Here is a 24,929-nt window from a genome sequence, read left to right as displayed (position 1 = left end):
ATGATGAAATTTCTTGTAAATAAATATAAAATTGATTGATATTTATAGAAGACTTCAAGGACAGTACAATGAGGACTCAGTCGCAGTGAAACATGAATGGTGCAAACATTTAAAAGGCTGTAAGTCATTAATTGACGATCCGGCTAAGGTGACTTTGTGCCGTTCAGCAAGTGCAACACCTGCTCTTCGAAAATCGACAGATAACTTGTTGCCATCTTGTGGAAGAGACATCTGTCTATGGGAACTGTACACACAAACATTCATAAACACTTGCACATTACAGGAACTTGGTTGGGAGTTATTGCTACATCCCTGCCTGAACTCATATAAAGCCATTTCCACATGTTTGGGCTATTAAAGGAGCTCCTGGGAGGCCAGGGTTTAAAGCACTCTGTCCTCTCATGGCTCCGGCGCAATGAGAAACTTTATACCTGGATGGTATTTGAGCACTAGTGAAATGCTCTAATAACCTTGTCGTCATTCTGCACAGTTAAAAGTCACAATTTGTGGCCTCTGAGTGGCGCAGTGGTAAAGCGCTCACCCTACCACTTGGAGATTGCAAAATCGATATCCGGGGAATGCTGTAATCTCTCGCCGCTGGAGGTCTACGGAGAGCTGATTGGCCGAGCTTTTTCAGAGGGGAGGGATGAGAGGTTCTTAGTGCCCCCACATTAATCACGGCTCTACAGCCAATCAGGTCTAAGAAGGCTTCTGAGGTGGCATCTGTGAGCGCACATAAGCGGAAGGAGGGAATAGCGCTGTCCTCCAAGTGTGTTACGCCACCTCCAACTGTGCATGAGCAAGCAGTTCGAAAAGATTCGGTCGGCTGCGTCACATGGTTCGGAGGAAAACTTTAAATTCTTTACTCAACTAGCAAAGTGTACATTATTAAGATACTTCTGAATATAAATGTAAAAGCACATGAAAGATTATTGAAAATTAGTGAAATTTTTACCAAAGAACCAGGGAATGTGGAAAACATCAACTTGGAGAAGAAATAAAGCTGTTAGTCATGCTATCAAATGTTCTCTCTCTCTCTCTCTCAAAATTTAATTTGCTACAGATCTGTGCGTGTTTAATGAATTTATCATCAACCAGCGCACTTTAAACAATACATAAGTGAATTTTGAGTTTATCACTGAACAACAAAAGTTTATTCTTTTGTGTAAATTTTGAGTGTCAGTTGTCATATAAAAACATTCGTGTACAATAAGGTTAGTCTCTGCCAACACTGTGGGTGTCCACGGGGCGGTCAATGCGATAAACAAACTCTGCTGGTAGAAAGTAACCCAGGTATTCCACTGCACTTGGTGTGGTGTCTATGTAGTAATGACCTCCTTCACCATGATGACTAAAGCCATGAGTATGCTCCACTCTTAGATCCAACCCCTGTGTAAATACAAATCGACAATAAGCAAGGAAAAATGCAGTTACAGTAAAATAATCAATGATGCAGTAGTGTAAAGTGACTTAACGCAATGACTTAATTTTACCAAAATGAAATTAATAATTTGATAATTTTCATTAGTAACATTTTTTATTATTAATTAAAAACTGGCAAGTCAAAATTTTTTAATCTGCATATAATTTAGATGGTGAAACATCCAGGAAATTAAATAAATGTCTTTTCACAGAAAATATCAAACAATAATACATATTTTTGAAATATTTTTATGCAGAATATCCACCATACAAGTACTTGTGCAAATTGCTTTCATAGAAAAAATAAAAGTATTAAAACAAAGCATTAATAAAAACCTAAAAATATCTAATCAGCCAATCACATGGCAGCAACTCGTTAGTCATGTAGACATGGTCAAGACGATCTGCTAAAGTTCAAACCAAGCCTCAAGCCTTAGTGATTTTCAGTGTAGCATGGTGGTTGGTGCCTAAGTTGGTGCCTCAGCCTGAGCTGGGCTCCATAATTGCTAATCAACTGGGATTTTTATGCACACCACCATGTTTTTTAGAGAATGGTCAGAAAAAGGGAAAATATCCAGGGAATGGTAGTTATCTGGGAGAAAATGCCTAGTTGATGACAGAGGTCAGAGAAAAAGAGGCCAGGCTGGTTCAAGTTGCTAGAAAGGCAGCTGAAACTTAAATAACATTTCACTAAATGCACAACATGTCAAACCTTGAAGCAGATGGGCTGCAGCACACCGGGTGCCAATCCTTCCCAGCTTAGACCAGGAAACTGAGGCAATAATTCACCTGGGCTCACCAAAATTTAACAACAGAAGAACGCACTGTCTGATGAGTCTCAGTTGCTGCTGCGACATTTAGATTGTAGGCTTAGAATTTGGCATGAATAACTGTAAAGCATGTATCCATCTTGCTTTGTATCAACGATTCATGCTGGTGGTGGTGTCATGGTGTAAGGGGATTTTGTTGGCACATGTTGGGTCTCTTATAATATGTCCATTCCTTTATGACCACAGTGTACATATTTTCCGGAAAACCATTTCACAAAGCTAAAATGATCTCTGGTTACCAGTTTGATAATAAACTCCGTACTTGAACATGACATGAGTTCACTGTACTTAAACGGCATCTACAAAGTGACCAGATCTCAATCTACAGTAATAAAGCACCTTTGGTATGTGGTGGAGCGGGGGGTCTAAATCTGCATCAACTGCATGATGATCTCATGTCAGTATGGACCAGAATGTCTTGTTGAATCCATGCCACAAAGAGGCAAAAAAGGGCCGAACCCAGTACTAGCAAAGTGTACCTTATAGAGTGGCTGTTGAGTGTAACTGACAATAACGTGAAAAATAATGTCAAGAAATAGTAGCAAATAGGCCTCCGAGTGGCGCAGTGGTAAAGCGCTCGCCCTATCATCCGGAGGTCGCTGGTTCAAACCCCGGTTGATGCTGTTTTCCTCTCACAGCCGGAGGCACAGAGAGAGCTGATTGGCCGAGCTCTCTTAGGGGGGAGGGATGAGAGGTACTTGCGCTCCCACATTAGTCACGGCGCTACAGCCAATCAGGGGTGTCTGTGAGCTCGCGCACACGGAAGGAGCGGCTAGCGCTTTCCTCCGAGTGTGTTACTCCACCCCTAACGGTGCGTGAGCGAGCAGTTCGAAAAGATGCGGTCGGCTCGCGTCACGTGGTTCGGAGGAAACACGGGATAGCTTTCGTCCTCCCGACTGAGTGGTTGTAGTAGCCTCGATGTGTGTGGGAGCCCCCTAGTGACGGGGAGTAATTGGCCACGACTAGATTGGGGAGAAAATCGGGGAAAAAAAGAATTGGACAGGACTAAATTTATAAAAAAATAAAATAAAAAAATAAAAAGAAATAGTAGCAAATACTCACAGGATCTTTGGACACCATGACACTCTGGCAGATGAGAGGAGCACTGACTTCAAAGTGCTTTAGCCAGTTGTTCACATCGTCATTAGTATTCAGGGGGCATGAGGAAAACTCTCGTGGCTACAATTTAAAAAGAAAGTGGGTCATGTAACTAAGACTTTATCATCAAGTATTGCTTTACATAAGTCCAAGCTAAATGACTTTTAGAAAAAAGATAAACACACACAGGGGAATAAAAAAATTACCATGATATGGATCTTGGCCTTCCCTTTCTGGAGGATAAAAGTTCCTCCAAGTGCAACACTTTTATCGCCATAGTGCTCCCCTATAGTCTTCCTCATACAGCTCACGAGACTGTCCTCTCCTGTCCTCCTGCTGGCTCTGACCTCCATGACCTGCAAGCGAGCATATTTTCACTGTTAGTTACTTATTCATGCCTGTCACCTAACGACAGTTATTTATTCATTTAGCAATCAAAGGTCAGTGTTGTTTCGCGTGTGGTTAGCAGGTCAGTTAAGCCTACTGAATTAAAAATCCGGATTACACTTTCAATCACATGCAGCAGTTTGTCATCCTTGCTAACATGTTTGCTGTTTGCTCATTAGCTATATTACATAACAGAAATGCTGTCTAGAGTTGCATTTGTTTAACATCTGGCTTTGCCATCTGCTGCTGGTGTTTCCTTATGATGTGCAATATGCTAAATGTAAGAAGCCAAATGCCTTTCATTTTATTTACTACTACACTGTGACACATTGAAATGAATTTCTGTGCAGTGTTTGCTCCTCAGCATGCCTCTAGCACTGTCCCTACCCTTTTAAAGTCAATTGTAGCCTATTGATTCCAGTCTTTTTTTTTCATTTAGTGCAAATTATTTTGCTTATGAGGTTTTCTAACTGTTTGATTGGTTGTTTGGTTTGGCTATTTGATCGTTTTGTGGGTTGGTTGGTTGGTTGGGCTGATTGGTTGCTACTGTCCAGTGGGTTGCCTGTTCGCTTACTTGCATGCTTGGCCTATATGTTTGGTTCAAGGGTTTGTTCATCTTGAGTCACCACTGTACCCTGATGAGGGTGATGATGATCTGGAGGCAATCCCAAGAACAGTGCATACAAGGTTGGAATACATTAACAATTTTGTACCTAAATTGTGTATCAAATCATCCTATTAATTTGTTTATGTGAGGCGGGAGGAAGACCAAAGGAAACTCAAACAGAGACCTTGTAAAAAGCTCAGGCTCAAACAGGGGACCCTGGTTCTTACCATCAGCTTAACCGCTGGGTTATCATATCAGCTATCATGATGTGGCATTCACAATTTTGAGTCAGTACCTTGAATATTTACATTAATAATAATAATTATTATTATTATTATTATTATTATTTTTATTTTTATTTTTTAAGTGTGTGATTTTGACTCTGACCTTGCCAGACTGACCCTCGCATGCGTACAGGTTCGCTAGGAGCCCAAAGTCACAGTCACAAAACTTGTCGCTGTATTTCTCCTGCAGGCATTTCCCATCTGCTGGGTTGACAGAGGAGAAGTAGCTGGCATTGACAGCAGGTTTGCCTTCATGCTCCGTCAAAACTAGAGGCATCAACTGCGAAACATAACTCAGGCATGAGTAAGAACTGCATATGTTCCAGCGGTTATGTACTGCAAGTTATCATTACCTCTCCATTCATTCCAACAGTCTTCGATGACACGGCACCAGCACCAAGAATAAACGCCCCAGGCAGCTCCAAGTCCTTGGCTATAGTGTTCATGTTATACACCTTGGATTACATAAACATAATTTGTGCTCAATTATTTACCCCAGAATATGAAATACAAACAGATATTTAGTCAGAATTTAGGTCTACTGACTTTGTCCACTTTGACCAGTGGGACCAAGTAGGGTACACCACCAACATCGGTGATCCGAGGGTTACCACACAGTCCTATCAAAGGACAAAAAAAGGTAAAGGTTGTTGAGTGTGCTTTTTTATGTAACACTATGTTTGTTTTTTGTTTCACAAAATTGTATACTGTATATTTGGGTATGCACCGTCACAAACTAGTTGGGACTGAGGATCAATAGGAAATACTAATCTATGTACAGACATGTTTTGGGGAGGCTTGGAGGACACAAACACTGTTCTTTTTATATTCACATGAGTAATAACCGTTAAGAAAAATCACAAAACATTCTTAAAATCTGTATTCTAAAGTAGCAGTGGGTGGCAAGCAGTGTTGTAATTAGTTACTTTAAAAAGTAACGTCCCCCATTACAAAATAACTGTCATTAAAAACTAATCAGTTACATTACAGCGTTACTTTCTGATAAAAGTAACTAGTTTGAGTATTTTTCCATTGCAGGAAATGAAAACTCCTTTGTGATTCCTCATGCATGTTGTTTTAGTCAAGTTTGGCCCATAATCTGTTAACTACTAATACCCCTATCTCACCTATGCGGTTTCACGCAGTGGCCGTAAGTACAGTTCATCATGATTCACCGCGAGTTTTGGCGCTGTGATTAGGTTTCCATCTTTCCACGCGTCGGTCCTCGCATAGTCCAACCGCATGTGAGATAGGGGTATAACAGCAGGAATAACAGAGGGGGTGGGTTATCGGGGGCGGGGCTTGTAGGACAACTTTCACAGAAACACAGTTACATATTGGGAATGACTGCTGTCTGGCTCACGGATTACATAAATTGTCTGAATAACGGATAACAATTTAAAAAAAAGAAATAAATAACTGAGTACTTAAATGGTGGACCTAACGTGTTAGACTACTCGTTACATCAAAAAAGTAATCCAAGTACTCTAACGCGTTACTTTGTAACACGTTACACCCAACAATGGTGGCAAGTTGGTGTAGTGGTTTAGTGGTGTAGTGTCATCTTGCACCGCCAGGGTCGGTGTTCGATTCCTGCCTCTACTATGTGCATGGAGTCTGCACGTTCTCCCCGTACTTAGTTTCCTCCCGCAGACCGAAGACATGAAGATTAGGCTAACTAACACCTGTCCAAAGTGCTCCCTGGCTCGTAGCAGTGTGTAATGTTTAGAGGTACTAAACTATAATGCAAATTTGCTAATAATATTTTTTATTGTAGTGTACATTTTATACTGTTAGCATTCTATTTTTTCTATTTTATATTACTTAATTCTGTTGTTTCTTAATTTTTTACTTTGTACTGTCCACTTCCTGCCGTGGAAAAAAAAAAAATCCCACTTGTGGGACTAATAAAGGTTTATCTTATCTTTTTTTCTCCTAGGACCAATACAAACTCAGTCATTTCTAAATTGAAGACAATTGCAAGTTGGGGATCTTGTGAATCACAGATTTCTAGGAAATCTTGTGTGTAGTGTTGCTGGTTCAGTCCTGAGTTACTCTGCATGATGTCCTTGTGTAAACCATATGGGCTTCCTCCAGGCTCTCTGGTTTTTATCGTATATCTAAAAAACATGCCAGGAGGTAGATTCGGCTTTTGTTAGATTGTCCCTATGTGTGTGTGTATTTTGCCTGACCCAACCAGGATGCATGCCCGCCCTACTCGTGCCATTCCGCTAGTCACATGTTCAACAGGAAGTTACAGCATCTGAATTTCCTAAAGATCATGTGAAAATGAGAATTTTTTCTTCATTTCTGTCATGGATATTGACTAGGGAGGTCTCTTTAAACTTGGTCTATTAACTTCATAAAAGCAAAATGCAAAAAAACTGTGCACTTTTTAGGAAAGGACCTAGAACTTCACTTTAAACTTTAGATTAAACAAAGTGACTTCATACCTTTGACAGGAAACTTGAAGGGCTCCTGTGTGAGATCTGGACAATCACTCACACACACTTTCACATCTTCAAAGTTCTTCCTCAGCCCCTTTTCCAGCACTGTTGCATTTCATTAAAGATAAAGAACATTGCATGATAATATCATTACCAGTCAATCAGAGGTTATAATACTGTATCTCAACAGGACTGCCATGTTGAACTTTGATCTCTGTATCAAAACCAGTACAGTGTCTGTTACTTGGTCCTTACGCAAGCTGCATGGGGATTAAATAGCGGAGTGTTTGTCCTTCTGTATTGTTGTAGATGCACACTAAATCACTCACCCTGACACAACTCCTCGAGATCAGGAACGTGCAGCTGGAACTTCTCAGTTTTAGCGCGTGCCATTCTGCAGTGAAGGAACGGAGACAGCTATCACGTGATACACAGCACAGCTGACCGAGAGGCTGGATCTGTGCAGCGTTCACTGAACACAGCTATCTCATAAAGTTTTCTAATGAGCTTTTTTTCATTGAGCAAAGCAAAAGAAACAATTTAAATAAATAAATTTTAATAAATTAAAAACTAATATCATGAAACAATAAGTAATTATAATTAATAATATTTAATAAATATTAGTCACTCCAAACTATGTCATAGGTGAAACTGTTACACAAAAAGAGGTTCATTTTAAGATTGTTCCTGTGTATGAGGTCACTAAACAAAAAGCACTGGACAAATGCAAAAGCTATGTCTCATGTCTCTCTTCGTTTGTGTAGCAATGTCATCATTTATTTCGCAATTTTGCAAAATTTGGATATAAAAACTGATTACATTTAATCATCAATGAAAATCATGTGGACTTACACATGGAAACCATTTTGTAAATAGTTATGATTTGTCTTTAAATTGTCATTGCTGTTACCGTTATAAGTGTTACCAGCAAGAGAAGTAACACCAGTTACTTAAAGTTGTTAAATGTATTTTTAAAAAATGCATTAAGCTCTACTTTTTGTGGATTTATAGTTTAGAAGTAATGTATTGCTATTAAAGAAGGTCTATGTGAAAGAAGGAATACATTTCAGGAGATTTTTATCACCTAAATTAAAAACGGTGCTGTCTTGTTTAAGTGCAAAAAGAAAATCTGAAATAATAATGTTAAACTTGCACTATTATTACAATTATTGCTGTTGTTGATTATGATGATCATTTAATAGTGTTAAAACGGACAAACTTGCAAATAATCACTATTAATAGTTTAAATTTATGTTAGATTTTTTTTACCTTTCTACTTATTACTACAAACTATAAAAGAATAGTTTTTATTTGTTTTTATATTCGCAAAAACAGCACAATAGGAAACAATCGTACAATCCTAGCGCTCTTGAACGTTCCCTGGTTTACTCTAACGCCGTTCTCGTCGTTTCCTTAGAGCTCTCACATGATTGGTTCGTCAGAGCGCAGCGCTGCCGGAAATCGTCCCGCCCCCTGCTCGACTTCCTGTTTTCTTCTGCAAACCCACGTGTGTGCTGATGTGCGCGCTACAGATTATAATACTTCATCGAGATTTAGCGAGATATAGACTCTGTAAGTTGTATGTAAGTGAATCGCTTTTATATGAAAGTGAATCCTGAGAGAGAGGAACTGGGAGTGTGTGAGCAGTGAGCATGTCTACAGGAGGTAACGGTTGTTATGGAGAATATTCCCGAAGCTTCGGCACAGAGAGACTCCCGGAGAGGAGACGCGTTTGAAACACCGGCGTCTGAAAGGTAAATCATGTCCTCTTGAAAGACTAGAAGAAGCACAGACTGTCATTTCATCAGCCTTCTCATTCGTGTTCCGCTTATTACTTCCGTCCTGTGTTTGTTTGAGCGATGACTCGATACTGAAGAATCGGTTCTTTCGATTCACTGTGACACTAAACATAGTCTGATACCAAAGAATCGATTCTTTCGATTCACTGTGACACTAAACATATATTTTAACTAAATCTCACATGCAGTTAACCTGTAAGTATTCCGATTCAGTAGGTACTTTATTACTGTCGGGGTGGATCAGGAGCCTGTGTGAGGATCTGGTCCAGAGACAGGAGGACATCCTAACGATCATAACCTTGCATCTCAGTTAGGACGTCCTCCTGTCTCAGCCTCAACCAGGGCCAGATCAGACTGGTAAAAAAGGGTTTCTGTGTAGAGCAGAGAGAAAGAGTGTGTGTGTCTATGAAGGTGAAAGTAGGAGGGGTCTGTGTGTGTGTGTGTGGTTTCCAATGATGCGCACACACACACACACACACACACAGCAGCCAAAGAGCAGGCTAAGCCTTAAGCAGAGAGAGAACATGGATTTTTAACGTCTCTAATAAGACTTGCTTTTGCTTTACACTTGCGCTGTACACACACACTGACACAAAATAAAATATGTTTTACACACACGTGTTTACAGTGTTATAGTAAACAGTACACGCGTGCACGGATGTTGATTAAACCAGTAAGAGACGCGCACTAAGACTCAGCAGCCTCAGCTGTGTATCTTTCCTCTACCTCTGCTGTTTTTTTTTTTTTTTTTTGCTCCGCCGAACTCATTTTTGAAGTAACATGAGTGTTCAACAGTCCAGCTTAAAGCACAAGACCGTTACTCTTGACATGATATCAAGCATAGAGCGAAGATTAACTTTCTGACTCTCATCTTCTCTATCTGTGTTTAATAGCAGTTTTCAATTCAACTAGGTGAGTACCGACACCTGCAGTATCAGAGGCTGAAATTACGCAGGTGTACCCAAGTACGGAGAAAAAAATAATAATGTGAATGCTGGCTGAGTGGAGCAATGGTTCCTGGGTGCGATACAAGTCAATCATGCTGCTAGCATGCATTTCAGGGGATGATATTAATAATGTAGAGCAAACTGTTCCTTAAAAAAAATAATGCATGTTTAAAAGTTGATGATTTCTTCATAAAGGTCTATTTGGTTTGCGCTCCAAATACCAAACATGGTTAATACAAAAAGAAAGAAATAAAATTATTAAATTTAAGTATTTTCATTTCTTTCATCTCGTTCTGTAATATCATATCTTTTGCTTTTCTACAGTGACTCTGGCGACAGCTTGTTTTTTACTCAGTCTGTGAGTTCACCTTCAAGGACTGTTAAAAGACACCGTCCGTCATTTACACCGGCATGTCCCTTGAGTCAACAATCAGAGGATGAGCAGGAGAGAGAACCCAACCCAAACCCACAACATAAAGGGGCGAGGCCGAGGAGCGACTCTGACAGTGAAACTAATTATGATGACTTGCTTCGGAAATGGAGATCTCTGGAAAATACACGGAGGAGGGTTAACCGTCGGCCTCGCCAGAGGAGTCGGAGAGCAGCTCCAAAGAGGTTGTGGTTACCTTTTCTGTCTAGCTTTGGACAAGTTCCTGCTCGCAGAAGCCAAACTATAGTGGTAAGCATTTGCGAGCATTTGGTGTGCATGTGTGCTTGTATACATATGTTAAATTGTCACATTTCTGCTGTGGTGTTTACCAGATAGATAGAGTTCTGGTCAGAAGTAGATTTCAAGATTAGTTCAAGCGTCTGTATATAGGTACAAGTTTTTGGCAGGTGAAGCCGAGGTGTAAAAGAGCAGTAAATCTGAGACATTTAACCCCAAGAGCACTGTAGCAGCTGGTAAACATGGTGGTGGTAGCATCATGTATTGGGCTCTGTTTTTCTGCCAATAAAATTGGTGCATTGCACAAAATAGATGGAATGATGAATTGGGACGTCCTTGAGAATTCTTCAACATAATCTCAAATCATCTAGATGTGCACATGTTAATGCTTTTATAGAAGGTATTATAGCTAGGGTTGGGTATCGTTTTTTTTTTTGTTTTTTTTATCGGTGCCAAATCGGTATTTTTAAAACGGTACCGGTGCCAAAACGGTGCCTAAACCGATACTTACAAAATAAAATACAAAAGCCACGAAATGATGGTGGATGACTTAATAATGCATTTTTATTGAACAAAAAATTAAAAAAAATTCTTCATAGTCAAATTAGTATTTTACAAATTGTTTGACCATTTGTTAGCATAAATGCAAGATTTGCATTTTGCAATTAACATTACATTAGCCTACGACTAACCTGCGGAAAGGCTGCTGTCGTTATTATAATCGGCGGACTCCTTTTTGCTGAAATTCCTTTAAAGAGCCACTTTTTTTTAAAGCTGTTAGCTAATGCTAGCAAGCTAAGGTTAACATGGGGTCCACTAGCTAGAACATTACAGGGTTAGGTTTACTGGGATTAGTTAATATTTTTATCACTAAAATAACAAGTGGTACAAGTGAATTTTAATGCGCTGGAGTCGTCTTAAGACCAAACTTAATCTACTTTTTTAGATTTCTCATCTGTGATTCTGATTACTGATAAGCTGATGACGTAAGAAGTGCAACTTGGCATAAACAAGGCGTAAGATACTCAACCTTACAAAATGTAATTTCTTTGCATTAATAAGTTAGACCGAGAGTTCTGCCGTACAGACAGGGTTTTACAGTTGATTAAGTTAAAGCTGACACGATTATTTTTAGCTTTAACCTTTGAACTATTTCTACAAGCTCTAGAAATAGTCAACAATGGGTACTAATGCTAAGGCATTTTTTACCTAGAAATTTAATAAAATAAAATGGGTTAAAAATGTACATGCATCAAGTATATTAAATGAAATCTTTTTTCATTCAAGTTTAAATACATTTCAAGTTTAAATACACTGCATGACCAAATAAAAAGTCACCATTTCAATGTTTTGACTGCATTATGAAAAGAAAACTTTAAAAACTCGTACACTATGTGGATATTCACTGTCAGTAACAATGACACAGTAAGACAATATACCTGTATTAATATTGTAATAATTGCAATATTACATATCAATACAATATGTAATACAATATTACGTACAGTCGTGGCTAAAAGTTTTTTACAAAGTTTGCTGCTAAACTGCTTTTATATCTTTGTTTCAGTTGTTTCTGTGATGCACTGAAATATAATTACAAGCACTTCATACGTTTTGACAATTACATGACATTTATGCAAAGAGTCAGTATTTGCAGTGTTAGCCCTTCTTTTTCAGGACCTCTGCAATTCGACTGGGCATGCTCTCAATCAACTTCTGGGCCAAATCCTGACTGATAGCAACCCATTCTTTCATAATCACTTCTTGGAGTTTGTCAGAATTAGTGGGGTTTTGTTTGTCCACCCGCCTCTTGAGGATTGACCACAAATTCTCAATGGGATTAAGATCTGGGGAGTTTCCAGGCCATGGACCCAAAATTTCAACGTTTTGGTCCGCGAGCCACTTAGTTATCACTTTTGCCTTATGGCACGGTGATAAATAGCATCGTGCATTGTTCTTCACCAAACTGTTGTTGGATTGTTGGAAAAAGTTGCTGTTGGGGTGTGTTTTGGTACCATTCTTTATTCATGGCTGTGTTTTTGGGCAAAATTGTGAGCCCACTCCTTTGGATGAGAAGCAACTCCACACATCAATGGTCTCAGGATGCTTTACTGTTGGCATGACACAGGACTGATGGTAGCACTCACCTTTTCTTCTTCAGACAAGCCTTTTTCCAGATGCCCCGAACAATCGGAAAGATGCTTCATCGGAGAATATGACCCCAGTCCTCAGCAGTCCATTCACCATACTGACACCAGGCCATTTTCCAAAAGTCTTCGCCTCACTGTGCGTGCAGATGTGCTCACACCTGCCTGCTGCCGTTCCTGAGCAAGCTCTGCACTGGTGGCACTCCGATCCCGCAGCTGAATCCTCTTTAGGAGACGATCCTGTCGCTTTCTGGACTTTCTTGGACGCCCTGAAGCCTTCTTAACAAGAATTGAACCTCTTTTCTTGAAGTTCTTGATGATGATATAAATTGTTGATTTAGGTGCAATCTTAGTAGCCACAATATCCTTGCCTGTAAAGCCATTTTTATGCAACGCAATGATGACTGCAAGCGTTTCTTTGCAGGTCACCACGGTTAACAATGGAAGAACAATGATTTCAAGCATCACCCTCCTTTTAACATGTCAAGTCTGCCATTCTAACCCAATCAGCCTGACATAATGATCTCCAGCCTTGTGCTCGTCAACATTCTCACCTGAGTTAACAAAACGATTACTAAAATGGTCTCGGCAGGTCCTTTAATGACAGCAATGAAATGCAGTGGAAAGGTTTTTTTGGGATTAAGTTAATTTTCATGGCAAAGAAGAACTATGCAGTTCATATGATCACTCTTCATAACATTCTGGAGTATATGCAAATTGCTATTATAAAAACTTAAGCAGCAACTTTTCCAATTTTCAATATTTATGTAATTCTCAAAACTTTTGGCCACGACTTTATATAATACAGTATTACATACATATATTAGATGACTGTATTAATTGTGCAATATTTACCAGTGCTCTCGGGTCAATGTGCAATAAGGTATGTATTTTATTTTATTTTAATCTATCTTATTTTATTTTTTTTCTTATTTAATTCCTGGGATTAATAAAGTTCTTTGAATCTTTAAATCTTTAAAAATGACTGGACCTGTCACTGATTAAGAACTGACACATTATTAAAATCTGGAAGGATAGTGCTGAAGTTCTTTACAGAAGAAGAAAATATGACTTTTATTTAAGATTATATAAAACTTGCTGAAGTTGCATGATAAAAATCAACTGTAAAACTCATAGCTATGTTTAATAGTGAAAGTATGAGGATTTTCATCCCTACACAACGTGATGAGAATTCACAGGATTGGTCCTAAACAGCTGTGTGTCTGTAAGAAAACCACTTGTTAGCGAAACTAAACTGAAAAAGTATTCGGATTGCTAGAGAGCATAAAGAATCCAGAATTACAGGATGTGCATGATAGAGATGGGGGGGCGGGGGGGGGGATTTTATTCTGTTACATATCACGATTCCTGTATTGCTACATAGAAGTTCTTTTAAATATTTTTTTAATAAATATATGTTTGCATCTTACAGCTGGTTTGCTCTAAACTATTCACACATTGGCTGGCAGCACAACATACTGTGTGATAGGAGTGGATTATGTGTTAGAGTGGTTCTGGGGGTATGAGAAATCATTGTCACACATAAACTGGCCACCACATTACACATTCTAAGGAAGGCCCAGTGAAATATTAGTGTGCCAGGTAGTGTAGCTTCACAGTACCGTATGGATCTTAACCATAAATAGCTAAGCATGTCATTTCTAACACCTGTTCTCATTGCATTGTTATTCTGCACTACGTTTATAAAAAAGCACAGCCCCTGAATGTTTAAGCCTAAAATAGAAGGTTTTAAACACCGTATGCATTTTCATGCAGGGCATATCTTTTCAAGGGCACTGTTTAATGCAGATTGGCATCACCCTTTCCCAAACCATGTTACTGGATACATTCTATTTAAGATGTAATTCTTGTAATGACAATCTATAGACTTTTGTCTCATGGTGGCTGAATGTGAATGGAATAGCAACAAATATGTACACCCTTCAGTGCTTTTTAATTAAAAATCTTTAAATACATTTTCCCATTTGCTTCTCTCTTGGAAAAAAGAAAATGTCTGCAAACAAATAATAAAATCATCTTTTTATTTCTCAGAATTCAGAGATCGGTGGGTTCTTGAAATGCGTATTGAAGCTAAGCAAAGGAAGCGGAGAAAAAGGACGAAGGAAACTGTCTCCATCTGTTTTGTCAGCTGAGTGAGTTTAACAGTACTGTATATAATACAAAACATAATTACTGTACAGAGCTTTTGTTTGATTATGTTGAATCGGCTGTTTTGATGAATCGGCCGTGATGTTGTGTTTCAATAAGTCTTTTGATTGTCTAAAGCTGCTTTGCGACAATGTTAGTTGTTAAAAGCGCTTTACAAACAAAAATTGAATTGAATTATGGGAAATTATTCTATAACGAAGTGATAAGTTATGGTGATGTCAGTTAGCATATTGATGCACAGTTTTATTCTCTATTAGACTTGTCCGTCATTAATGAACTTTTTTTAAATTGATTTTTACAGTTCAGAGGAAAATAATATGGAAGAGAATGAAGATGATGAGGACATCAGAAAAGTGGTAAAGTTTTATTTTTACAGTTATGAATTTTACACATTTAAGGTATTTTGCTATGCAAACTGAATTTAAAAATCAACACAACTGAAATAAATATAACGTCAAATCACCAATCAACATATGATTTTAAAGTGATTGGTAAGAGAGGGGAGGGGCTACTGTACAGGAGAGTTCGTATTAACCAACCCTCCTGTAGCTCCTCTCCTTTTTTACCAATCTGGCAGTGTTTCCCCATAACAGTACACAGTACGTTTTTTTTTTTTTTTTTTTTTTTTTTTTTTAATCTAATAATGTTTATTATACTGTAAAATTTAGAAGTTTATTAATGTGGATACATGGTAATACCAATTGTCAACACAAGGTGGCACTTCCTTTTTGTTGTGGTAGACAAAACAAAAAGTCCAAAAATTAGTTGTTTTTCTAAGATGCTGCTACCTCACTGAACTTATTCTCCTCAGTAATAAGCGATTCAGAGTATGATCATGTATAACTAAAGAATGTAACGTCGGGTAGAACTGTTTCAAACAGTCGATGTTTAAATGAACTACAGGCACTACCACAATAAAGTTGTATCAATGTTTGATATTCACTTTAAAAATACATTTTCAAAGTTTCTTACCTTGGTATGAGCCAACTGAATAAGATAATGACCCAACAATAAAACTGTGTGTTTTAAAAAAAGGCCAGAGAAAAGTCCAGAAATCCTTGTTTTATTAAAATGCATGCAGCCATGTTGCAGAGAATGTATTTTATTCAGGTATCTTTGCATTTTTGATTTATTTTATACATTAATAATCAAAATCTAATATTAATTATTAGAACATTAAACTAAGTATGTTAGAGTGGTGCAGGACATATATGAGAGCTGTAAGACAGTGGTGAGATGTGCTGTAGGTGTGACAGAAGAGTTCAATGTGGAGGTGGGTCTGCATCAAGGATCGGCTCTGAGTCCCTTCTTGTTTGCTATGGTGATGAACAGGATGACAGATGAGGTTAGACAGGAGTCTCCATGGACAATGATGTTTGCAGATGACATTGTGCTTTGTAGTGAGAGCAGGGAACAGGTGGAAGAAAATTTGGAGAGGTGGAAGTACGCTCTGGAAAGAGGAACGAAGGTTAGCCGTAGTAAGACAGAAAACATGTGTGTGAATGAGAGGAACCCAAGAGGAACGGTGAGGCTTCAGGGAGCAGAGGTAAAGAAGGCAAAGGACTTTAAGTACTTGGGGTCAACGGTCCAGAGCAACGGAGAGTGTGGAAAAGAAGGTGAAGAGACGGGTACAGGCAGGTGGAAATGCGTAAAGAAAAGCTCAGGTTTGTTATGTGACGAAAGAGTATCAGAGAGAATAAAAGGAAAGGTGTTCAAGACAGTGGTGAGACCAGCGATGCTCTACGGCAGAGACAGTGGCCACATTTTGCTTTGATGACAGCTTTGCACACTCGAGGCATTCTCTCAGTCAGCCTCATAAGGAAGGAGTTCCCAGAAGTGTTGAGTACTTGTTGTCTGCTTTTCCTTCACTCTCCGGTCAAACTCCACCCAAACCATCCCAGTTGGATTTAGATCATACACTAAACAGCTATGACATTAAAACCACCTGCCTAATATTGTGTCCGTCCTTGTTGTGCAATCAAAACAGCTTTGACCCATCAAGGCATGACCTCCATGAGGTGTGCACTTGTATCTGGCAAAAAGATGTTATATAAACAGCATATGTTTAAAGTTCTGTAAGTTGTGAGGTGAGGCTTCCATGGATCAGTCTTTAGAACTCTTTGGGATTCTCTTAAATATTCTTGAACCATTCGCAGTGTGTGGCAGGGAAAATTATCTCGATGAAAAATGTCACTGCCATTACAGAACACTGTTGCTATGAAGGGGTGTATTTGGTCTGCAACAATGTTTTCGCAGGTGGTACCTGTCAAAATAACATCCACATAAATGGCAGGACCCAAGGTTTCCATCAAGACATTGTCCAAAGCATCACGCTGTCTCCCCATAGTGTATCCTGGTGCCATCTCTACTCCAAGTACTCCTACAGTACTCCGATGCACAAGAACTGGCCATCCACATCATGTAAAAGAAAACGTGATTCATTAGAACAGGCCACTTTTTTCATTATTTGGTAGTCCACTACTGATGCGCACATGGCAACTGTAGGCGCTTTTGGTGGTGGACCTGACCAACGTCCGCAGCAAACTAACTAATCACTTCGCTTGATAGATCCCACTCCGACAGGTCTCACTGTAACAAGATAATCAGCATTATTCACTTTACCTGAGAGTGGTTTAATGTTATGGCTGATCAGTGTATATCTGGATATGTATAGGATAAAACTAAATTAGATGAGAAGCATTAAAAACATTAAAATAGAATACTATAAAGAGTACAAACAGAAACTGAATGCTGAAAAAATAATTTTACATAAGAAAATGAGTGAAGGCATAAAATTGGACAAATAGATACATAAGATTAAAAACAACAAAATTTTAATTAAAAAAGTGTTTTGTGTTAACACTTAACATAAATGTTAAGTGGAACACTTTGTGTACAGATTAAAAGTTCTTTAAATCACAGAAATACTACCGTATATAATTTTTTTATCTTTACTGTATTTCATCTGTGATGTCTATATCATTTCCATATTGTTAATTAATATATCTGTATTTGTTTCAGAATCCAGATTGCTTTATTCAGAACACACACACAAGAAACCGACAACCGTGGTTACCGTCCTTGAAATGGAAAAAGAAAGACGCTTCAAGAAAGTGCACTGAGAAAAGCAACAAACATCAAGAAGACAAGAAGAAATGCTATCGGACCAGAAAAGTTGCTAAAGACCTGATGGCGCCCCAAGATGACACAGATATACATAATGAGAATGAATCATTAAACATAGAAGTTACTCCATCCAGAAAAAGGGGTAAGAAGACCAGAAAGTCTTCTGCTAGGACTTCTCTCTCACCGTGTTCTTCACATTCCCGTCTTTCCCCTGACAAATCCCTATTTATTCGAAGTCTATTTCTGGATCATCAGGAGGAACATAGTGAGCCACAAGTTCTAGTGGCATGTTCACAATCACAATTCCTTGAAGCCCAGGAAATTTATCAAACTTTTGAGAACTGGCAGGAACCAATTACTGAAGTATCCGTTGAGGAGACGGACCATGAGGATGATGACGAAACACAGATTTTGGATGAGAACCTTAGGGACCAAAACAGAGGGGGTAGTACACACTGCTCGGAGAACATCTCATTCCAGGAGCACCATAACCAAGTTGAGAATGTCAATCCAGGTGTGTATCATGAGCCAGAAAAAAACGAAGATCTGGGTAGTATTGGTGTAGGTTTTACCAGCTCACAGGATCTTTTCCAAGAACCAGATAATCAACCAAGCCCTCTTAGAAAGAATTGTGATAAAAACAGTAATGAAGAAAACTTGGAAAGCAATGTGCTAATACAGGATAGTAACATAAAGAAGCAAAAGAGACCTTCATTAATTTTATCAAATGTGGAGAGCACCAATGTTAAAAATTCCAATTTTCAGAAGGGTCAGTCGAGTGAAACAAGCTCACCAACACTCAGAGGTATACACAAAGAACGAAAAGAAAAGGACAAAAAGACATCTGATCATAGCATAGAGCATTCATATCCATCACTGCCATTAGAGGATAATGTATCAGGATCCAGAAGAAATGATTTCTCAAGTCCTAATAAGGATGTTCTTATGGTTGGTAGGGAAGAGAAGACCGAGACCCCACTGTTTATTTATGGTGGAATGACATTTCTAAAAAGAAAGAAAGGTAAAAAGACAAAAGCCCCAGAGGTCTCTGATAACCCGCCACCGATACAAGTTGATCTGGGTAAGAATGAAGGTTCTGTACTTCAGGTTAATGACATTGAGTGTAAAAAAAGAAAGAAGATGAAAAATGATGGGCTGTTGGAGGAGTCAGTTGCCACCATGAAGGAAAACAGTGTTCCTTTAGACCCAAGTCTATCACCACAGGACTGTTCAGTGGATTGTGCTTCAGGGAATGTTAATAAACCAAAGAAAAAGGACAAAAATGGTGGGTTGTTGGAGGAAGTGGTCAATCCCATGCCAGAAATCAGTATATCTGCAGAATCAAGTCTATCAGTTCAGGAAACCTTAGTGGTTTGTTCATTTGGTGGAAGTAAACCGAAGAAAAAGAGAAAAAAAGAAAAATATGGTCAACCAGTGCCTCAAGTAGACCAATCAGTTGATGTAGAGGAGCCTGTGCAGGTTCCCTGTCAACATTCAGCTTCTTTGCTGTCCATAGTTGCAGAACCTGAGCAAATGATCAGTACTGATCTATCTAGTCCTAGTTTTAGTCATAATGTTAACCAAGTAGACAATAATACACCCTTAAAAGATTTAGTTGAATCTGATGGGCATGAAACACGACGAAAAAAGAAAAAGAAGAAAATGGATGGAAAATGGAAAAGTCCTTTGACGTCTGATCAGATGACCGTTCAACAGAGTAGTCAAGAGTCTCATTCGAGCCTTGGAGCCGATACTGTCAAGAAAAAGAAGAAAAAGTTCATACATGATGTTTACCAACTAAAAGATATGGCTATGGCCAGTTATAATCATGGAGAACCTTTGGAGAAAATCTCTGAAATACCAGCAGGCATAGAAATCCAGACAGTGGGTAGCATAGGTTTGAAAAAGGATGACTTTGTAACACCAATAAAGAAGAAAAAAAGGAAGCAGGAACAAGTGGTCAGAGAAGATAATGTGGACTATGAGGCATCATTGGTAAAAACCACAGAAGACATGGAGATTTTAGATACTATTCAAGATTCTGAGCAGCAAGCAGCTGAGCTGGTTCTAACAAGCAAGGCAAAAAAGCGAAAAAAGAAAAAGGAAAGAACTGAAACAACTCAAGAAGAGGAGGCATCTAAAAATTCCTGCCTGTCTCTCGGACATGGAGATGTGGCAACACCAAATACTTCAACAAGAAGTGAGGCTGGAGAGATTGTTGAGGCAGACGTTCCTGGAGCAGAGCCAATAAAGAAAAAGAAAAAGAAGAAGCGAAAAAAAGAGTTGAAAAATGATGCCTCGTTGTCAGTCTGTCACGACTTGGAATATTTGCATCAATCACCTTACCACAATACTGTGGAGAATGAAGCTTCAGGTAGTGGTGACAAAGAAAATCCCTCAACATGTTTGGAAACACATTCAACAAATGACTCCAATAAAAAAAAGAAACGTGAGGGGACCAAAGGTGACGGTTCTAAAAGGAGCCAACAAGTACTGCGATCAGAAGATTCCATACAGCCTAAGAAGAAGAAAAAAAAGAAAAAGCGAGAATTGGTAGAAACAGACAGAGAAGTAGATCCTGAGGTTGTTGAACATGACTTTTGGCAGGAAAGTGGTTCTCCATCAGAACCTTCAGAAGCAATAAATGAGAAAAAGAAGAAGAAGAAGAAAAAGAAGAATAGAAGCGACAAAGTTGGAGGAGAGAGTGAGAGTTTAGATGTTGCTCCAGAAGACCCAAAAGATGTTTTTATTACATGCTATGATACAGAGGATAATATTTCATTCTCTGCAGTTGAATTATCAGGACATGTTAAGAAAAAGAAGAAAGTAAGAGACTTGATTAATGATCTAGAGACCATGAGTGGAGATAAACAAGTTGCTGTCTCTGATAAGTTAAACTCATGTTTACAGACACACAGTAAAAAGCTGAAAAAGAAGAAAGACCGTCTGTTATAAATTCAATTTTTTTTTGCTTACAAAGTTACTTTTAATTTAAAATTAAGTTGATTTTACTTTCGGATATGAAGGTCTATTTTAACAGAACCACGTCCATCATAAATACCTCAAAGTCTGAAAAGATGTTGGTAATTCAAATCTTGGCTATTTCTGTCAGTGAATTCCTGTGTATATTTTTTTTATTCATTTATCACTGCATGTAAAGTTGAATGAGTTCATCACTTAAACTATAACATGTGTAAACAGATTCCTCATAAATCTTTTTTTTTCTTAAGTTCATAATATGAGAGAAACGCACCCGGTCATGTTAATCGGGAAACTCTTAAAAAAAAAAAAATCTTATAGATTTTCCATGTTGGAAAATTTAGAAACCATATTAATGTGATGTAAAGGATTGTAAGAAGCTCTATGTTCGAAAATATTTGAGTGGTAATGTACAGCCTCAGCTTTGCTTAATTCTAAAATATTTTATATACATTTAAATATTTTCTAGTTATTATTTTTATAGTTAGTTCTTTATTATATAGATTTTTCCCAAGTAAAAATCAGCTTCAACTAAAAAAAAATATAATTATAAAAATAACTATAGATAACGTCCAGCCTTGCTGGATTTTTTAACTTCAGCATGCTATTGAAATCTGTCCTCTATAGTACAGTTTTAATGTTAAAAAGGTCAAGTGTCTCCCTCATCTGGTATGTGAATTTACACAGATGTAGTAGAGATGTTTTTTTCTTTTTTATTGATTAATATTTCTGTGCACTGTTTAGAAACTGTAATGGTACTTTTTGCTGCCAAACATTGTAACTTAAATTTTAAAATGAATTATGTTAATAAGATTTGTTAATGTACATTTGGAGTAATGTTTACAGTCTATAAAATATACTTCTTTCCTGTGGAGCTGCAAATATCGAGTTGGCAAATAATAATTTCAGTGAAAAAAATAAGTTCTGAAGCAGCTACAATGATCTCAGGTCATAATTTTACTCTTAATTATGAAATCATAATTTAGATAGTTAATGCGAACTTCAAACTAGATAGTAGCATGTAGGTCAAGAAAAGTAAAGAAGTGATATTGGAAAATAAAAAATGAGCAGTACTGTTAGCATAACAAAAAGCACGTCATTAAACAGAGAAAAAAAACACAAACAGCTAAAACTAGGACATAATACAAAGTTAGAGGATGGATTTGACAGCTTATTAAACACTTAAAAGTTTATTAAACATCAGGAAGTTTATTGGTAGAAGAGTGTAAGGTTTTGTTTAAGGAATAAAGGACTTTGGAGCATGTTGGTTAAGTAATAAGTAACGGGGTGGTGTAATGTAGCCCGAGCCATAGTGGAGTAACTGTTACAATCACAAAGTTAATTATTTTGTAATAGCTGCTTGTATTTAAGGTAAATTTGCCAGTTATTGTTCATTTGTATTAAGTAATGATTGCACATTTGTATTAAGTAATTAAGTAAGTAAAGTAAAACTGATTTGTTATGTTGAATGTTATGTAACACCCAGGTTTTTTTTTTTTTTTAATCTGTAAGTTAATATTTCACATCTGGAACTTTGTGCTCCTGTTTCCTTGAATCAAATCAAAACAAAAGACTAGCAATATGTTGCAAAGCACTGTAACCTGGGTGAAGTATTCTGTTAAACAGGAATGGACTAGTCTTGGAGAATGTCTTAACAGGAAGTAAGAAAAAGTTGAAACTGTGAGCTTATTATTTCCTCATATTTGGTGGAAACAAGCATCCACTCCATTCCCTTTCTTTTTGTGACTTGTTACTACAAAATGTAAATAATGTAATTTACTGTTACAAACTAATCTACATTAAAAAAAAAGGCTGTCCCTGGAGACTCCTTGGAAAAAATTGTAAACATCTCACAAAAAGCTTGCATATATTTCCAATTGTGTGTTGTTTTAATCTGTTGATGTGGATGGTTTACCATGAATTGACAGTAGACAATTCTGCCCAAAACAGTGGGTGTAGATAACAAACTAAATGGGACTGAGAACAAAACCTTGGGGGATTCCTTGTATTGCTGGGTTTGTGGTTGCCTAAGGTTTCTGCTTGCGCAAGGAAACAAGGTGTTGTCACCCCTGAGCAATAGGAACTGAATGAGGCTAGTATTGTCTGCTAAACCTGTTCTTAAAAGTGGACATTTGTACCAAAAGGAGTGTGACCTAATTGTAGTTCTTTTCTGTTTTTAATGTTCACCTATTCTTTATTTATTAATTGTTGTAAATGGTGCTTAAGTAAATTATGTATACAGTTTTCTTTTAGTATTTCCTTCCTTCATTTTTACATATACATAAAATGTATATATTTGATTGTGTTTTAGAAATCAGATTGCAGTGCCTCCAAGCTGAATTCTACTGCTGAAATCAATACTCACTTGACACCTTACAGTTTACAGTGCTAATACTGGAACAGCTTTTTTAAAATGGTGGTGAGAAACCTTCCCCAGGGGCTAATTGGGAAAGAAATGTTTGATAAAGGTGTTACAAATATGAATGCTGACTTTGCTGTTATGGTGTTCATTTCGTGATAAACATTAACAACAGAAATTAAAATGAAACGAAAGGTATTAGTGGTGGTGTGACTTAGTTTACAGTACAACTCTTCTACAACGTTCCAAAGCAAGGGCTTTTTTACTACCATGTTTAGCAAGTATATGTCATTTACGTTGGTGAGTCAAAAAAAGTTAGAGCAAAATTCTTTTGCATTATCTACTCTGAAAGGGAAAGTGGTATTAATAGTAGTAAATGCATTGAAGTATAACTCTAGATTTTTTATAGGTTGCTTACAAATTTACATTTTCAAGATGTATAGCATTGTAAGAAAAGCAAGTGATGTGTCCGTAAAGTCTTTGATAAACCCTTTTTTCACCCAATTTAGCTTTATTCATGTGAAATATCTCTTATATGTTCTTGTTGATATGGCTCCAAATATGTTGATTGTCTACTGGCAAGATCTCCGGTGACTTAATTATTTCATCTTTAAAAAGCACAACTTTCATGGGACTAGGACCTTGTTAACCTACTGTAAGAAGGAATCCCTGATGGTGTGTTGCTAGTGAGTTTCTCATTCATATCCTGGTAAGCAAGATGCAAAAGATTGAATCTCCTGTAGACAATTCAGAGAATCTGTTGATTCCCATCTCTTCTGCTTGAGCAGCGCTCAGGTTCTACCTTTTGGACACTATAGTATGTTGTTGCTTTTTTTACTCTGTAGGGATCTATGGTTGATACATACATACACTATATACAGTACGATGTGCACTGAAATATACCAGTGACCATAAAAATAACTAAGGTAGTTATGTAAAATCCATGCTAAAATGAAATTAAGGTTTGCAAATAGAAAAATAAGAAGAAAATGAGCAATTACAGATAAAAAATAAAAGAAGAAGTATAATATAAAGTAGAAATATTTGTAGATGTATACAGTAGTAATGTGATTAGGCAGCAAGTGAAATTTTTTTTCCTGAAGGTAAAAAAAATTAAGGACGATTTTGGCAAAGGTGAAGAATAGAAATCTATTGTTGTCGTGGGCACAGAATCACCAAACCTTGAGGGTTGTCCGACTATTATAACTGCTGTCTCACCATCCTTATGCATAGTCATCTAGTCATTACCATTTGGCTCTTGGCAAAGTCACTCAAAATCCTCCATTTGCCTATTTTTCCCCCTTCTAACACATAAACTAACTTAACTAACAGGTACTGTATGTCTTCTGCTGTTGTTGTTGCCCATGATGTTCAGTATATGTTGAGATGCTTTTCTGATCACCACCACAGCCTATTTAAGTTATTATAAACCTCCGGTCGACCACTGCCTCTCATTAACAAGAGGTTTCAACCTGCGGACCACTCCCAACATGTTTTATTGTTCTTTTTACCATTCTCTGTAAATTCTAGAGACTTTTTTTTGTGTGTGAAAATCCCAGAAGGTCAGCAATTCAGAAATTCTCAACCATACCACTGTGTCTGCTTTTTTCCATTGTGTTGATGCCACATGCTTGACTGATTGGATAAATGGCTGCATGAGT

The 24,929-nt window shown here is 37.7% G+C and overlaps 2 protein-coding genes across 2 annotated transcripts; one reads left to right on the top strand and one right to left on the bottom strand.

The window, feature by feature from the left end:
- Positions 1–106: 106 nt before the first annotated feature.
- On the bottom strand, positions 107–7,512 carry c24h11orf54 (chromosome 24 C11orf54 homolog). Its single transcript, XM_053484743.1, has 8 exons — positions 7,405–7,512; positions 7,082–7,180; positions 5,175–5,248; positions 4,982–5,083; positions 4,732–4,908; positions 3,557–3,706; positions 3,315–3,431; positions 107–1,389 (listed from the first exon to the last, which is right to left on the bottom strand). The coding sequence occupies exons 1-8, from the start codon at positions 7,466–7,468 to the stop codon at positions 1,216–1,218; spliced, it is 957 nt and encodes a 318-aa protein (XP_053340718.1). The 5' UTR covers positions 7,469–7,512; the 3' UTR covers positions 107–1,215.
- An 822-nt stretch (positions 7,513–8,334) lies between these two features.
- LOC128512502 (uncharacterized) lies at positions 8,335–23,154 on the top strand. The gene is made up of 5 exons (XM_053485811.1): positions 8,335–8,829; positions 10,146–10,500; positions 14,688–14,788; positions 15,106–15,160; positions 17,826–23,154. The coding sequence occupies exons 1-5, from the start codon at positions 8,753–8,755 to the stop codon at positions 20,883–20,885; spliced, it is 3,648 nt and encodes a 1,215-aa protein (XP_053341786.1). The 5' UTR covers positions 8,335–8,752; the 3' UTR covers positions 20,886–23,154.
- Positions 23,155–24,929: the final 1,775 nt, after the last annotated feature.

The sequence above is a fragment of the Clarias gariepinus genome, chromosome 24 (assembly GCF_024256425.1).
Source record: "Clarias gariepinus isolate MV-2021 ecotype Netherlands chromosome 24, CGAR_prim_01v2, whole genome shotgun sequence".
Lineage (NCBI taxonomy): Eukaryota > Metazoa > Chordata > Actinopteri > Siluriformes > Clariidae > Clarias > Clarias gariepinus.
The sequence above is the reverse complement of the archived record's forward strand: the minus strand, read 5'-3'. Positions and strand labels throughout refer to the sequence as shown.